The 15862-nt window shown below is 40.7% G+C and overlaps 2 protein-coding genes across 2 annotated transcripts in view; both read right to left on the bottom strand.

Annotated features, from left to right (window-relative positions):
• Positions 1–2686, bottom strand: part of slc25a46 (solute carrier family 25 member 46) — a 4642-nt gene extending 1956 nt beyond the window's left edge. Inside the window, 8 exon segments of the mRNA XM_054612971.1 lie at positions 332–389; positions 546–602; positions 737–837; positions 1191–1268; positions 1472–1529; positions 1606–1648; positions 2326–2405; positions 2407–2686. Coding sequence (XP_054468946.1) covers positions 332–389; positions 546–602; positions 737–837; positions 1191–1268; positions 1472–1529; positions 1606–1648; positions 2326–2405; positions 2407–2675 — 744 coding nt within the window. The 5' untranslated portion in view covers positions 2676–2686.
• A 690-nt stretch (positions 2687–3376) lies between these two features.
• On the bottom strand, positions 3377–15230 carry slc31a1 (solute carrier family 31 member 1). Its single transcript, XM_054612986.1, has 6 exons — positions 15045–15230; positions 10777–10821; positions 6834–6991; positions 6590–6662; positions 6146–6311; positions 3377–5197 (listed from the first exon to the last, which is right to left on the bottom strand). Exons 3-6 carry the CDS (start codon positions 6987–6989, stop codon positions 4996–4998), a joined length of 597 nt encoding a protein of 198 aa, XP_054468961.1. The 5' UTR covers positions 6990–6991; positions 10777–10821; positions 15045–15230; the 3' UTR covers positions 3377–4995.
• Positions 15231–15862: the final 632 nt, after the last annotated feature.

Below are 15862 nucleotides of genomic sequence, written 5' to 3' on the forward strand. Positions count from 1 at the left end.
ATCAAATAAATGTCTTTGACAGTCATTTTACACTACTACTACTACTTTACTTTGAATAATGCAGGTTGTCATGGTGACGCAGCTGAAGCAGAGATGAAACGATGACATTGATTTTGTGGAACAAAGTTTTATGACATAATAAAATAATGTAAAAGAAAACAGAAAAGTAGTTTTCATTTACATTATTTTGTTTCTTCTTTATTTTACTTTTACACAGAACACTTGACTTGAATGTGGACGTTTTATTGTTGGTCATTGGTCAAATAACAGCAGCTTAAACCAGGCAGCTGATCGGAGCTCCATTAACAACATTGAAATAATCAATAATCACCTGGACGGTCTCGATGAGGCTGGCACAGTAGAAAGGAAGAGCCACCACAGCTGTTAACCTGCACACGAGAGACAGAGAGAGAGAGAGAGAGAGAGAGAGAGAGAGAGAGAGAGACAGCGAGAGTTAAATGTAAAGGAGGTTCTGAACTGACTAAATAAATCAGTAGAAGAAGAAATAAGTTCATTAAATAAATCAGTAGAAGAAGAGAACTGACCCTTTTAGCAGTAAATGTCCAGTCAGCTGTTTCCAGCTCCACCTGTGAGGAAGTTCCCTACAGACAGAAAACATCTGTTATACTACAGTAATACTACAGGAATACTGTGCTGTACTATACAGTATTATTACTGTAATACTAAAGTGATATTTCTGAGGAACTACACAAATACTACAGTCTGTGGTTGTTACCGTGGTAACGGTGTGAACTCGCTCATGACGCCCTCAGCTCCGAGCGTGATGCCGTGAACGATGAAGGTGCTGCCCATCCCCTTCCACAGGGCCTTCGGACCCTGAACAACAACAAAAACATGTTATTGATCCTCGATCAGAAGTATTACACAACATAATGTGTGACGTATTTACAGTTCATTTTTGAATGTTGGTAAAATACAGTCTATTCTTTTGCCATGAAAACTTCATCTACAATTAATAGTAATATATAATAAGGAAATGTATATTTGTCATTGATTATTTCATATTTAAATATTTAAAAAATATATATATTTTACAAACATTCTTTTATCATTTTCCCTTTAAATTATAGATAAAATAGGAATGTTTTAAATGTTTTCATTTTTTCATTTGTGTTTCTGTTGTGGAATATGTCTGAATATGTTTGTTGAATTAAATATTATTTTCTCACCTGAGCCTTGGTGATGGTGTACATGACGGCGACTGTGCTGAACGGAGTCAGGTGATAGCAGCGGGCGTGGTAGTTCACCTGAGACGAACAGCCAATCAGAGGGCAGCAGGAGGGAAAAAACATGAATTGATATGATGTATATTTCTTTTACATTTGTTTCATAATTTTTTATTTTACAAATTAACCTTTAAAAAAAGAGCTAAAATAATATTTTTTTTCATGTCCTCATGATGAGACTCATTAATTATTGATCAGTTATTGATAAGAAAGTGAGCAGATACCTGACACTGTCTGCGGAAGACGATGCAGGGATGAGCGAGGACGTTCTCAGTGAACAGACTGCAGACAGACAGATTTAATTAGAGACATTTATTCTGAAATTAATTAATTTATTTAATAGGATTTTATTTCCAACCTGACGAGTCCGATTCCAAATCCTGCAAATCGATTGAGCTGCTCTGCAAGAAACAACAACAGCTCAGCATGAATACAGTCACTGTTAATCACATTGTTTACATCTTACTTCCTCTGGGATTAGCCTCCAAGCTAACTAGCCGCTAACATGATGCATTAGCCTCTTTAGCCTTCAGTGTTTCTTGTTGACATGTTTCATTGTAAAATTATCCTGCTATGAACAGTGATAGCATCAGGCTAACGGCATATCTGTCTGCTAGTTAGCTTATTAGCAGACAGACATGCCGTTAGCCATTAGCCCTTTACTATCACTTTGCATTGTATAGTTAGCATGCTAGCTAGCTGATTAGCAGGCAGACCTCCCGTTAGCTATGTAGCATTTAGCCTGTTACTATCACTTTGCATTGTGTAGTTAGCATGCTAGCTAGCTGATTAGCAGACAGATATGCCATTAGCCCTTTACTATCACTTTGCATTATACAATTAGCATGCTAGCTAGCTGACTAGCAGACGTTAGCCCTTTACTATCACTTTGCATTATACAATTAGCATGCTAGCTAGCTGATTAGCAGACGTTAGCCGTTAGCCCTTTAGCATCACTTTGCCTTGTACATTAGCATGCTAGCTAGCTGACTAGCAGACGTTAGCCGTTAGCCCTTTAGCATCGCTTTGCATTATACATTAGCATGCTAGCTAGCCCCTCTGCGGTCCTCTGACTCACCAGCAGGCGCTCCGCCGGGCCTTGGGGCCTCGCCGCCGGCCGCGGGCCTGCGGGGCCTGCGGGGCCTGCGGGCCTGCGGGGTGCAGGTTGCGGCTGCCCGGGATGTCTGGCGGCGACGTGACCCAGTGATGCTGCTGCAGCTCCGCGGGGCCGGCGGCGCTCCTCGCCGGGTAACCGGGCCCGTACAGCGGGTCGCCGCGGAACCCGAGTCCGTCGAAGGCCATGACGTCACCGGACACCAGCGAAGAAGAAGAAGAGAAAAGATCTAAAGAGGAACGTTCGTCCTGTGAGGTCGAAGACAACAAACATCCACCTGCTTCTTCTTCTCTGCTTCCGGAGGACGAGCTCATTACTACCTCTACTGGTCATTACTGCCCCTACAGCTCATTACTGCCCCTACTGGTCAATATAGCTCATTACTGCCCCTACTGGTCAATATAGCTCATTACTGCCCCTACTGGTCAATATAGCTCATTACTGCCCCTACTGGCTCATTACTGCCCCTACTGGTCAATATAGCTCATTACTGCCCCTACTGGTCAATATAGCTCATTACTGCCCCTACTGGTCAATATAGCTCATTACTGCCCCTACTGGCTCATTACTGCCCCTACTGGTCAATATAGCTCATTACTGCCCCTACTGGTCAATATAGCTCATTACTGCCCCTACTGGCTCATTACTGCCTCTACTGGTCAATATAGCTCATTACTGCCCTACTGGTCAATATAGCTCATTACTGCCTCTACTGGTCAGCAGAAGAACAGCTCTAACTTCTTATAATAACATGAATACTGGAAGCAGTACTCAGATCTTTAACTTAAGTAAAAGTATTAATAACTAAATGATGAAATATTGTTACAAGAAAAAATAAACCTGCATTCAGAATGTAACTTTGATAAATGAACACAAGTTAAAGCATCAGATATCCTTAATGTACCAGAAGTAAAATTACTGATAATACAGAAACACATTTCAGTATATGTGTGGTTGCTTATTTACCAACTGTAATATTTTTTTATTTGTTCTGTAAAGACGATACGACAACGAGTTTCTTCATAAACTTTATTCTGTTTTTTTTCCAGCATTTGTGACAATTAAAACATCTTTCAGACACTTTAATATTCCAATAAACAGTTATCCTTCACAGACAGTTTTAAATCAGAAAGCATCAACTTCATTTTCAACATCAACAGATTCACACTGAGACTCAGCCTCGACTCCAGTCTGACAGGATGCGGACAAAAGTCTGTGGACATCTAATCACACTACACTGCACGGACGGACACATGCAGACATACCGATCAAACCTAGGTTAACATTTTTGTGTCGAAAATTTTGTTTAGAATAAAAATCCAGTAACTGCACTCTGTCCCTGCAACCTGATTGGTCCAGTGAGTAAGCCCTGCCCACCTGTCAGTGTGAATCGATCATAAAAATAACAAACTAATCACAATAAATCACAATGATATCTATGGAGGTCCATTTCATCCAGAAAGACAAAGTTAATCAGAGTTAGGAACCAGTTCAGATGTTGACTTCAGGGTTACTTGTCTTTTATTTTTGGTCTTTCCTAACAAATCATTGTTTGTTCCTGGTGAACTCTGACCTCCACTGACAACACATTTCTTCTCAGACTCACAAAACTACAAAAGTAAAGTGTTTTCAAGTTGTACTAAAGTGAAACCAGCAGAGTCTCCACAGCAGCACCTAAAGATCGAACACTGGCCTCCAGTCAGTTTAAGAATCAGGACGTTTGTCCGACACGTTAAGGCAACAGGTGTCGGGTTTAAGGCCGACGGTGGCCGAGGAAAGACGTAAAAAACACAACATGGGTTTAAAAAAAGTTTGATTTGATTCAAGAAGCAGCTTGAAGTTTCATGATCGTATTTGTTTTAAAAGAAAACTGAGAAAAAGTTTATGTTTTATACTTGAAACATCTGAGCTCTGATTGGCTGGCTCGCAGACCAATAGGAACTTATGTTATTTGTAAAATATACATTTTCTGATCAATTTGGCTCAATGTTTAGTGGAGAAGATGTTTTTATTGAACTGCAACAAAGAATGTTATTTTTAGTAATTTCATTTAAATAAAAAGATCTAAATGAAAGCTTTTATAAAATATCTATTCTCTAATAAATTATATACTAAATAAATGTTTAAATACTGTTTTCTGATTGGTGGCTCCTCTCACTAGCAGCTAACAATGCTAACTAATGACACAAGTGTATATGTGAGCTTCGTATGCTAACGTTTTGGCTAACAGCATCTAGCTCTAATCTGCCAGTTGTCATGGCACCAAAAAGGAATTAAAAAGACAGTATGACGTGATTTGGCCAATCAGAACCTTCTGAGGTGATCTGAGCCGTGATTGGTCGGCTCGCCCACCAGCTGGAGTTCAGAAAAAGAACCTGACAAAGAAAGTGCTCGTCGGATTTAGTAATCGCTAACTACAGACGTTAGTGTGCAAGTTAACCTACAACGAGCTGTTACCATGGTTACCGGGTAACATTTGTAATTTAGTGTCTCGTTTTCTGCGCTAACGCTCTGGGGTTTGTAGTTCCAGGTCGGCTAGCGCACTAACATAGAGCGAAGGTGTTTGTTAGCATCTTAGCGATTGTGATAAGCGAAAATCAAATGTCCCGATCAGATTGCTAACGAGTACGCTAGCTAATGGCAGTGCTCGGTGATGTCGACCACCACCGCCTTACGCCAGCTGAACAGGAAGTAGCCCATGCCGGCACCGGCTGCCACGGCGATGCAGAGGTAGGCGTTGTAGGTCATGAAGACGAGCATCAGTAAGTAGCTGACGACCACCTGAATGATGTGCAACAGGGTCTGCAGGAAGTGGGCGGGGCTTATCATCCGTTGCCTGGGAGGGCGAGAACAGGGGTTAGCATCACTGTTAGCGTTTTTAGATAATGTTGCTATTAACATGATGTTAGCATTTTTAGCATTAGCAATTATCGTTCATCATATAAAACTTCAATACAGGTGTATAGCTTTGGCACCATCAGCAATTGTTATTAGTGTTAGCATTAGCACGGATGCACTTCAGTTCATTTTAACATTAGCATCATAGCTCTCGACAGAAATACAGGACAGTTTGATGTTAAGCTAATTTAGTATTAGTAGCAGTGTTAGCTTTTATGTTGTTAGCTTTAAAAACGTCCCCTTAAACACGGGATGTAGCTCACACAACTGTTAGCTTCCGCATAAGATTATATATCATGTTAGTAGAGCAGGATCACTGCTAATGCACCATGTTTAAACCAAGAAAAATGAAATACACTTAGCAGAGTTAGTGTTAGCATTACAGTCCACATCATCTCTCTACGTCAGATTAATGTTTGCATCTGTATTAGCTTCAGGATTAGCATGACCACACCCCAAAAACCGAAATGTACCACTAAAGTTCCTGTTAAAGACTTCCTGTGGTGGAAGTATTGAGACGCTCCAATCAGAATCTGCTGATACTCATTAATGATTCATCCTCAAAACTCATCAATCATCTGTTTTGGTCTCATCAGAGCATCTCAAACAGCAGGTAAAGGAGCAGGACCAGGTAAAGGACCAGAACCAGAATCGGGACCTGAACTCTACAGTTACCTGATAGAGAGTCGTGAGAGGCGGGACTTTAGTCCAACAGGAAGCTCCGCCTCCTCCAAACACTGACTGTCAATCACTGAGCTGACAGTGAACACATGACATTTACATCACATGACTGTGACTTCAGTAACATGTCGCTAACATGTCGCTAACGTGCCACCACTATCTGTTATGTATGTTAGTGTTGTTAGCATTAGCGTTAGCCATCTACCCGACTGTCTTGTGTGTCTCCATCAGCACCGTCCCATCAGCCCCGGGGAGCGGCATGGAGTTGTAGCGGACGTTGACTTGACTGCGACGCAGCAGCGTCTCACGACCCATCTTCAACCCCTCGTACAGCACGGCCAATAGGAAGACACCGATACACGCCCGACCATCTCTGATTGGACGAGAGGGGAACAGGGGAGGGGTTAATGTTGACACACAGAGAGAGGTAAAGAAAGGGACACAAGAAAGTCTAAAAATTACAAAATGTCAATAAAAACTAACAAGTTTAAAAATGTAATATGAAAAAAGTGAAAAATGATATCTCTCTCTATATAAACATATATATACACACATACACTACACATTAATACTCCTTTTTTGTTGATGTGTATATTTAAAAAGAAATATATATATATATATATATATATATATATATATATAATTTTACCTCCAGGTGAGTTGATGAGCAGGCCGGTGAACAGCAGCTCCACGTTGTTGTAGCCAAAGTAGAAGGTCATGACCTGGTCAACGACAACCAAGAGGTTAGCATGTTAGCTCCATACTGTATGCGGCTATCGTGTTAGCATGCTAGCAGTGCCTGTAGATCGTCTTCACTAAATGTAGGAGTTAACCACTATGATGCTTTTGTCATATTAGCGTGATGTAGCACGTGGCAGTGATAAACCCCTCACCATCCCCATGTGTCCTCCACTGCCCCCATCACCCCCTCCTCCTCCTCCGTGGTCGTGTCCGCCGGTGGTGGGCGGGGCCATAGTGTGATGGGCGTGGTCCATGGCACTGTGGTCCATGGCACTGTGGTCCATGGCGCTGTGGTTCATGTGGTCCATCGCTGCAAGACACAAGCTCATTGTCATCGATTTGATCACTCCAAGTTTTAGAACAGCACTTCCCATGATGCTTTGGGGGGGGGATGGACGGGAGACATCTTGCTGCGATGGAGTGAGTTTGGCCAGCTTCTTTTTTTAATGATTTCTAAGTGAATTCATGGACTTCATCACTTTAATCTCTGTCTGTATTAGATTCACACTCTGAGGCGGAGAGAGAGAGAGAGTTAAAGTTACTGAGTGAGGTGGGGGGGGTCTGGTTCATCCTCAGGTGACACTCTTCTCCTTCTCAGAGTCAGAACTCACAGAACACACAGACACGAAACACTGATGATATTGTTCAGAGGATATCTTTATCTCTGATGTGCTTCCAGAATAAACGTCCGTTAATCCTCTTAGAAATCATAAAGAGAGACGTTGCAGAAGTTGCCTGAGAAAAGCTGTTTTTAAGTTTTCTTCAGTATCACAGTAAACCAGAGACAGACGTCTGAGCATGAATGAGTTCAAACAGGAGCTGCTCACTGATCATTCACTGCTAATAAGGACAACTTGACTGAATTAATTTCACACTGAGCTGATGAAGTGCAGCCGAAGAACAACAACTCAGAGATCTACTTCAAAATAAGAGGATTAAACCGGTTAACAGGAACCGATGTGTCTGGAAATATTAATAAAAACCTGCAGGATAATTCTTACCTTAAAGTGATGCCGACTCCACCAGAGAGCGAGACGGACTGAACACTCAGGGTGACCGTAACCGTGGTTACAGCCTGACATCACGAGCAGACGTCCTGCTGTAATCTGATTGGCTCTCGGGCCCCGAGGCTACAGGAGGCAGGACGAGCCAATCAGAGCGCTCCAATGTACTGTCTGACATCGGCCAATTAGATCAGAGCACCATTAACATTAACAGAGAAGGTCAGCGGTCGCCGTCGGCAACACTTACTTCCTGTTTTTCAGTTTGGTCGAGTCAGCATCACTTTGAGTTCAAATATAAATTGAATTCTCTCTGTTTTTTTAATGTCTCTCGCCCACTCGCTCTCCTTTAATTTAAACAATGAGAATAGAAATCTGTTGGATCAAGATGCAAATTATGCAACGTAAAAAAACATTAATATTTAATTAATGAGAACTGTTGACAATATATGTCAATCAACTACCTTTTATTTCTACTATTAAGACGATTAAATACTGTGATGATATCAACGTGAAATAATGTCGACAAAAAACACTTAAATGTTTAAAAAACTTCTAAAATCTATCTTATTAAACAGAGATTATTATAAATATTATAGACTTTAGTAAAAGTAAACAAACAGAAACAAGCTGATCAATTAAATGTATTTGTATTCATCTTCACTAATGCGCTACTTTAAAATGTTCATATAGAAAAAAAAATCTATATAATATATGTGATAAAACTAAAATAATTAAAATAGTTTACTTTGACTAAATTGAGACTAAAATGTCCAGATGTTTTGTCAACTAGAACTTGACTAAAAACACTAAACATTAAACTAAATATGATAAAACTAAACTTGGACATTTGACATGAGACTAAATGAAAACAATAGCTGACAGAACGAACACTAGTTGTATCTTAATAACTTCATCTTTGGACCTTTGTGAGGCCCCGAGCCTCAGGTTGGGAAACGCTGTGATAACTAGATAACAACATGACCTCTGAAGCCTCAGGGGGGCGTTCCAACACTGATACGACCTCACTATTCAGTCAGAACAAATATTCACTACGTCCAAACACATATATGTCAAATACTGTACAACAGAAATGTCACGTTATCTAGAAGTCTGGGTATTTATTTTATATTTTTACTCCCCGGTTTAAACGTCTTTCATCATAAGATGAGTTATTTGTCTAGGAGGAGAGCTAGTAACGTTAGCAGCACCGCTAACAGCTAACAGGAGGAGAGCTAGTAACGTTAGCAGCACCGCTAACAGCTAACAGGAGGAGAGCTAGTAACGTTAGCAGCACCGCTAACGGCTAACAGGAGGAGAGCTAGTAACGTTAGCAGCACCGCTAACAGGAGGAGAGCTAGTAACGTTAGCAGCACCGCTAACAGCTAACAGGAGGAGAGCTAGTAACGTTAGCAGCACCGCTAACGGCTAACAGGAGGAGAGCTAGTAACGTTAGCAGCACCGCTAACAGGAGGAGAGCTAGTAACGTTAGCAGCACCGCTAACAGCTAACAGGAGGAGAGCTAGTAACGTTAGCAGCACCGCTAACAGCTAACAGGAGGAGAGCTAGTAACGTTAGCAGCACAGCTAACAGGAGGAGAGCTAGTAACATTAGCAGCACCGCTAACGGCTAACAGGAGGAGAGCTAGTAACGTTAGCAGCACCGCTAATGGCTAACAGGAGGAGAGCTAGTAACGTTAGCAGCACCGCTATGTAGTGTTGGTGATAAACTAGAATAAATCCAGTAGTTTGAAGGAGATGTTTTCACATTAATATAAAACAGATATTAGAGATGAATTATCATGTTTAACTTCCTAACACTAGCTCCAAGAGTATAATAAAACTACTAATGAATAGATCTGTTTTAATTAATAAAAATACTTATAATCTTTTATTTCCTTATTATTTAAATTGTGTGTTTTTATGAAGAAAAAAACCCCACTTTAAATTACTTTAACAAAACACATTTACTATTTTTGATGGTTTACTGACGTCAGAGCATTGAAATAAATAATAAAAGTCTGGATTCTTGTTGATCAGCTGCTATAATGTATCTATGTATATATACTGTATCTGACAATATTGATCTCAGTGAACCGTGAGTTTTATGATCCGTTGCATCACTATCTGTTACCCACAATCCTTTGCACAGCAGATATATGAACAAGAGGGTCAAAGTTCAAGGTCCCATGTTATGATGAAGTAGTTTTGTCCCGGTTGAATGCGTACTACATGAAATAGTACTTTCTTTTTAAGGGTAGCAGCCGTACTAAAGTACACAGTCTGTGTTTTTTTATTATGTAGAAACAACAGTTACAGCTAAAAATACACCTTCAGATCAATAGTTCTCTGGAATAACTTCCAAAAAGCATAAAAATGAATATCTGACTCCTACATGAATGTTTGTGTTCTTATTGTTTATTTAAATATTCTCTTTTATCGTTATTCTGACGAATCCGTTGGTTTTAATGTGACTTTATTCTCTGTTTATTCGATCAGCTGATTCCTTCATCTTTAACGTCTTTATCTTTGTCTGTTTTCATCTCTTAAGCTTCTTTTATTGTTCCTCTGTTTTATTGTTCTACGTTCAGACGTGAGAACTCACCCGTGTTCCTCTTGATCCTTCAATAAACGACAGAAACAACACAGGTGAGCCTCGTTAAGGTAACGACGGCTCCACTCACCTGAATGGAACGCAGCGCTTTTTAATGTCAATCAATCAAACTGTGATGAGCGAGAACATCAGCTCACAACAGATCCATTGTTTCTTTTTGTTCTTGCGTTTAAATAAAGTTAATTTGAATAAACAGTAACTGTTTGATAAAACTGGTGGACACGTCTGGACTTCATGAATCTGATCAATACCTCTCTGCAGTCAAAGCTTTGATCAATATCAGGTGTCGCTCATCATTTACAACTCTTATTAAAAACTTTATCGACATCTTTTAAAGCTCCAATGTCCCTTCACCTGGTAAACTTCATCCAGCTTCCTCTCCCTGCGCTGTGATTGGCTGATTTTTAATCACACCTGAGATAAAGTCCAGCTGAAGTTCTTTTAAAAATCTAAAACAGAGACAGGAAGTAGAATCTCTTACCTGGAGAGCAGAGAGCGAGGGGCGATCGAGCACTGAAGAGACTGTCTGAAAGAAAGAGAGAGAGAGAGAGAGAGAGAGAGAGAGAGAGTTTAACAGCCAATGAAAACTGATAACAGGATCGATGTCAGCCAATCAGGCACTAGCGTGCTTCCCAGACAATCAGCTCCCACGCTGTTTCCTATCAGCTGTGAGGAGTCTTTCTGGCAGCCAATGAAAAGCTGTGGATTTAAACGAGCAGATTGACCTCTGACCCCTCACCTGTTATCACACCTGTAACGTTCAGGATCAGTTTACAGGAGTTCAGCAGGTCTCAGGTCAGATTTTATGAACTTGACGTTTCACACAGTTTGACGTGTTGAAGAGGACCAGGACCTTTCACCCCTCACCTGGTTCAGGTCAATCAAACTCACAACAAGACCAGGTGGACTCAGACAGGTGGTCGTGTTGTCAGAATACTTAACGATGGAGTCGGAGCCGTGTGAAGCCAAGCAGTCCTGCATTCAGAAGCTAACTAGCTTTCGTCCGTTAAACAACATGAAACATGTCCTGATTATCATGAATAGAGATAAATAAATCTGACCTGAGCTCAGTTTTTAGTCTGTAACCTGATTGACACCTGCAGCTGTGCATCGTCTCATCAGCCAATCAGAGAGCAGCAGTGGCAGGCTAAACCCTTGAGTCAGCAACGTGTCTGACCTTTGACCTGCTCGCCTGTGTCACTGATTGACTCTGAGCTGAACTTCACTCACTGTTCTGGGGTCAGTTTACGAGACGTGATGTCACATGTCTCACCTTTAGACTGCAGGTCGCCGTGACATCAGGAAGCTTTAATTAGTTTACTTATAAATAAATAAATAAAACAGTGTTCAATTACTGCAGCCTGCTTCGTCCTGATTGGACCAAATAAAAATGTTTAATTATCTCAACATCTGGACAACAAGCAGAACATCAGTCTGCAGAAATGATCAGCCGTCCATCCTCGGCCACTGCAGATAACGTTAGTCTGATCAGAAGAACAGGATCATCAATGAAAGATCATCAATGAGATTATTGAACAGCTGAGAATGAGTTTTACAAGATTTTGGAACATTTTGTTTTGCTGCTCAAGAAAGAATATTTGTTTACATACAAGAATAATAAAGAAATGTGGATTATTTTCTGAATTGATTGTCTTTTTTTCCCTCAAAATATAATAAAAAAGAACCGATAAGAGTATAAGTATCAGTAAAATCCTAAAGATAATCAAAAAAACTAGGATTTCTTGTTAATGTCGTATGAATTCATGGGGCTGTTAGATTGCTGCTACATCGCTCCGTTAACAGAAATGAGAAGGGAAGGGAAAACTGGGTTTTTTCCACAGTGAAAATATTTGTTTTGAAAAGCTAAACGCCCACAAAGATGGATTAAACTAGAATATTTCGTTAGATAAAAACATTAGAATTCTTACTTTTTGACTGTTGATTAAGACAATTATACTAAATAATCTAAACTATTAAAGAGATGGGGAGATTGCACTTTGTTTGGCCAGTGCAGCGTTGATGCATGGAAACGTCAGGTCAACCAGCAGACGACTGGCTAGCTAGCTAGCTAGCTTCTACATTGTGTAGAAGAAGCATGAAGATGTTAAGTTTTACTCATTTAGCTGCTGGCTAGTTAGCTAGCTACCCAGCTAATTCTGTCATGATTTCATAATAACGTTACACAATTTTGAGGAGAAACTTGTATTATCTTCAGCAGTTATTGAAAAAAATAATAAAGGATTATCTTATCTTTCTTACTTCACCTGCAGTGTCCTCATTCACCTCTTATGACCTGGTTTACATCGATGTGTTACACTAGAATCAATCGGAGATTTAAAGGGGATCTGGTCTTAAAGGAAACAGAGATTGGTGGATTTGATGTGAGCGGTTGATGGCGTTACAGGCGAGGAAGCATGACATTTGCATGTTTTCTGACAGTCTGGTTATTTGTGCTTCCTGGTGTGAGATAGCGCGTGAAAGGAAAGGTTTCTGTTTTTATTTCCTCATAAATACCATGACTATAAATCAGGTGGAGGAGGAGCACCTGTCGGGAACAGACGCGACTGTTGTACATCTGGCATGTCGGCCTTCTATCACAACTCATCACTGTCACGGATCTGACGTCCGTCCAGCTTTCTGTTTCTCCGTCTCACACTGACTTCATTGTTCGTGACAGTTTCTCTTCCTCCACCTTTTTTTAAAGTTATAGAATTTATGAGAAAAAAACGCCTCCTCTCCCATGATGCTAGCTCACTCCACAAAGAACAGAAAAACCTGCCTCTCTATCCTGTAAAGCTCTGCGTCCTGCATCAACCAATCACTCTTCTTAAAACACCAGATCTACATCTTCATCATTTATTCCAGAGCAACACATGCAGCCGGCAGAGATCAGCGTAAACCGGCTCATAAAGGAGAGCGTTTGTGGGAATGAGGACTCTGCAGGTGAAGCTGGAACTGTTTTGAACTTTGCAAAACCTGACTTGGAGAAGTGACCCGAACCCGGTCCAACTGACCCAGACCGCTTTGGACCATCAGTCGGGTCACTGGGTGATTTCTTTAGTCTTTAATGACGAGTTTATTCGATCAGCTGATTCCTTCATCTTTAACGTCTTTATCTTTGTCTGTTTTCATCTCTTAAGCTTCTTTTATTGTTCCTCTGTTTTATTGTTCTACGTTCAGACGTGAGAACTCACCCGTGTTCCTCTTGATCCTTCAATAAACGACAGAAACAACACAGGTGAGCCTCGTTAAGGTAACGACGGCTCCACTCACCTGAATGGAACGCAGCGCTTTTTAATGTCAATCAATCAAACTGTGATGAGCGAGAACATCAGCTCACAACAGATCCATTGTTTCTTTTTGTTCTTGCGTTTAAATAAAGTTAATTTGAATAAACAGTAACTGTTTGATAAAACTGGTGGACACGTCTGGACTTCATGAATCTGATCAATACCTCTCTGCAGTCAAAGCTTTGATCAATATCAGGTGTCGCTCATCATTTACAACTCTTATTAAAAACTTTATCGACAACTTTTAAAGCTCCAATGTCCCTTCACCTGGTAACTTCATCCAGCTTCTCTCCCTGCTCTCTGATTGGCTGATTTTTAACCACACCTGAGATAAAGTCCAGCTGAAGCTTCTTCTTGGAGAAGTGCATGAATGGAAAAGACCCAGAACCCGGTCCAACTGACCCAGACCAGAACAGACCAGGTCCAACTGACCCAGACCAGAACAGACCACTTTGGACCCATCAGTCGTCCAGAATCAGCTTCATCATCGGAGCTACAGTCCTGATGTGTTTACTGGGTCCCGCTGGTACCGGGTCCATGTATTAACCCACACTGGGTCAATTTTCACTCTGTGATTTTTTTTAAGTCTTTAACGTTAACTTCTGCAAAAAGGACGACGATGAAGATGATGTTTGTGGATTATCATCACCTCACAGTGTTATGATCATAACGCAGACCATACAGAACGCTGCGGCCGAGTCCTCACTTAGAACACACAGAAGCTCTGAATGGTTTGGGCTCCGTTATTAAACACATAGAGCCCGTAGATCATCTGGCTTTACGTTTCTACGCAGCACAGATCTGTAATTAACTTTACAGGTCAGCGGAGGTCAACACTCTGTTCTTCAGCCTCTACATCCGTTAAGTCCTTTAACATCTTCTCATTTCGATTGTTTACTTTGTGGCTGCTTTATGAATGCTCGTATGTGTTGTTTCTGTAACGCACTTTGAATCTCCTTCATGTCTGGAACGTCCTGTTAGAACAGCCCTGCCTGCTGGTTTGGATCAGACTCCACTATTGTTTTCACATGTGACCCGTCAGCGTCACTCTTTCCTCTCTGCTGTCCGGCCAGCTCTTTGTTGTTCTTCCTCACACTGTCTTCATTGTCCTCCTCCTCTGCCAGACATTTTACTGATTGAACTCAGGAGAAAACAGACACATAAAGAGGTTTATTTTCCCAGAATGCACCCTGTCACCTCTGACCTGCCAGCCAGTGCTCCTCTCTCAGCAGAGGAACCTGCACCAGGTGTTAGAGGTGAGGGTTTGATGGAACCAGGACTCTGCAGGGGGAGAAGGTACAAGCCGAACTCACAACGAACCCGTCCCTGTTCTGGATCAGCCACAGGTTCGATCCCCGCTCACGCCTGCTCGTCACTGTGTGCATGGATGCCTGAAACCTTCAGCCTCAGAGGTCACACATGGACACATGACACATGGACACGTGGAAGGGTCGCTCACCTGAGGTCCTCCGGGATTCTTCTTCTACGCTTCAGCTCCGAAACAAAGAAAAGAAACAGAAGAAGAAGAAAAAGAGGAGAAGAAAGCAGGTCGTCTCTTCAGCTTCTCCTCTTCGCCGTCGGTGCTGTTTGCTCCTCCGTTGCCCTGCGCGATGACGTCACTACGCAGGGTAACGGAGGAGGAGCCAATAGGAGCTGACGTAGACACTTCGGGACGGCCAGTTTGGACCAATCGGAAGGCGAATCCTGGGCTGAGGGGCGGGGCTAAGATAGAGCCACGTTGTCACGGGTGTTTGGAGTGAAGAGTCAGGTGACCAGACAGGAAGAAGAAACTTTATTTATATATATATATCTATATATATATAGATATATAGATATATATATATATATATATATATATATATATATATATATATATATATATATATATATATATATATATATAGATATAGATATATATAGATATATATATATATATATATATGTATAATATAACAATTCATTAAGTGGAGAGACATTTATTAAAATGTGATCACATTGAATTATTATTTTAACATATAAACAAACATAACACGAGAAGAAAACGTCAAAAAGAAACTCAAACTTGTTTCTTATAAACAGTAAAATAAAGAGCTTTGTTTCTGTTTTATATGAAGTTTCTATACAATTCTGAGAACAATTATAATAATATAACTCAATATCATGTTTAATATTAGTTTTTTCTACTTAAGCTTCCATAGATCTATTTTTACTCTTGTATTTAGTCTTTGTTTTATTTTATTTTTTCTATTTAAGATTAAAGTATATATATATATATAT

This window comes from Anoplopoma fimbria, chromosome 14, assembly GCF_027596085.1.
Source record: "Anoplopoma fimbria isolate UVic2021 breed Golden Eagle Sablefish chromosome 14, Afim_UVic_2022, whole genome shotgun sequence".
NCBI classification, from domain to species: domain Eukaryota; kingdom Metazoa; phylum Chordata; class Actinopteri; order Perciformes; family Anoplopomatidae; genus Anoplopoma; species Anoplopoma fimbria.